Source organism: Ceratina calcarata, unplaced genomic scaffold, assembly GCF_001652005.2.
Source record: "Ceratina calcarata isolate Rehan_Ccalc_2016 unplaced genomic scaffold, ASM165200v1 scaffold535.2, whole genome shotgun sequence".
Classification (NCBI taxonomy): Eukaryota; Metazoa; Arthropoda; class Insecta; order Hymenoptera; family Apidae; genus Ceratina; species Ceratina calcarata.
In genome coordinates this window covers 7,919-8,870 of record NW_017176510.1, presented here as the reverse complement: position 1 = coordinate 8,870, position 952 = coordinate 7,919, and the positions used below count along the sequence as shown (strand labels likewise).

The 952-nt window shown below is 43.0% G+C and overlaps 1 protein-coding gene across 1 annotated transcript in view; it reads right to left on the bottom strand.

The window, feature by feature from the left end:
- Positions 1-952, bottom strand: part of LOC108628661 (adenylate cyclase type 5) — a gene marked incomplete at both ends in the record, with an annotated part of 40,434 nt that overhangs the window by 31,762 nt on the left and 7,720 nt on the right. Inside the window, one exon of the mRNA XM_018030737.1 lies at positions 358-671. Coding sequence (XP_017886226.1) covers positions 358-671 — 314 coding nt within the window. The remainder of the gene's footprint in view (positions 1-357; positions 672-952) is intronic.

Sequence of the window (952 nt, the reverse complement as noted above, 5' to 3'; positions counted from 1 at the left end):
CACTAGAACTATCAAACGAGTAAAAATGACTTTTGAATGGAAAAATGGTGCTAGAACAATAATTAAAAAAAAAAACAGATTATTGTCCTTGTAAAACCATAAATACTGTACATTATTTCATTGATTTTCCACGAATATAAAAATATTAATTTCGCGCACGATTTCGTACAAATTCGCCAGTATACCGACATCTGATATTGAAATGCACTCTACGAGTTTGAATCGTCAAGGAATTGATCCACGCTCTCAATACAGGAACGTGTGCCGCATTCTGTATATTCAGATCGACCGAAGCGACATGAAAGAGTCGTGGAAGTAAGTAAGTAAGTAAGAGAGAGTATAGAGAATGTGACTCACGTGTTCCACGATGGCCGGGTAGCTAGCGGGATAGAGGGCGAAGACGCCGATCAGGTGGGCCACAGAGAAGATGCAACCGGCTATGCAGGCGTACCTCAGCCTTATAGGCAGCAACGCGTACGCCATGTAAATGAAGAAGCAAACGGCCCAGGCGGCAGCCAACGGGCCTCCACTCTTGTGATCCTTCGATCCGTCCATCGCCAGGTGCACGTTCAACGCCACTTGTAACGCCAGCAACGTCACCAGGACTATTCCGCTCACGCCAGCTAACCAGATCTCGTTCATACCCGGTCTCGATATCGCTGCCACCAGCGCTGTAATTTCCATTCCCTGTTTTCAACAGTTCTCGATCCAACCAGCAAATATGCACCGGTATTCAGAGTCGTTATTTATATTTAAGATCGCCTTGAGCATTTGCTTCAGTTCTTGTTTCCTGTACAAGACAGGGACTGGAAATATGAGATAGACAGGGATAACAAATGCTTAACACGATCTTAAGGATGTATAGGCTATATACGTACACAATGTTAGCATGTTGAATTTACTATTATAGGTTCCTATTACTATTAAAAAGCTACCTGCAAAATTTTAAATC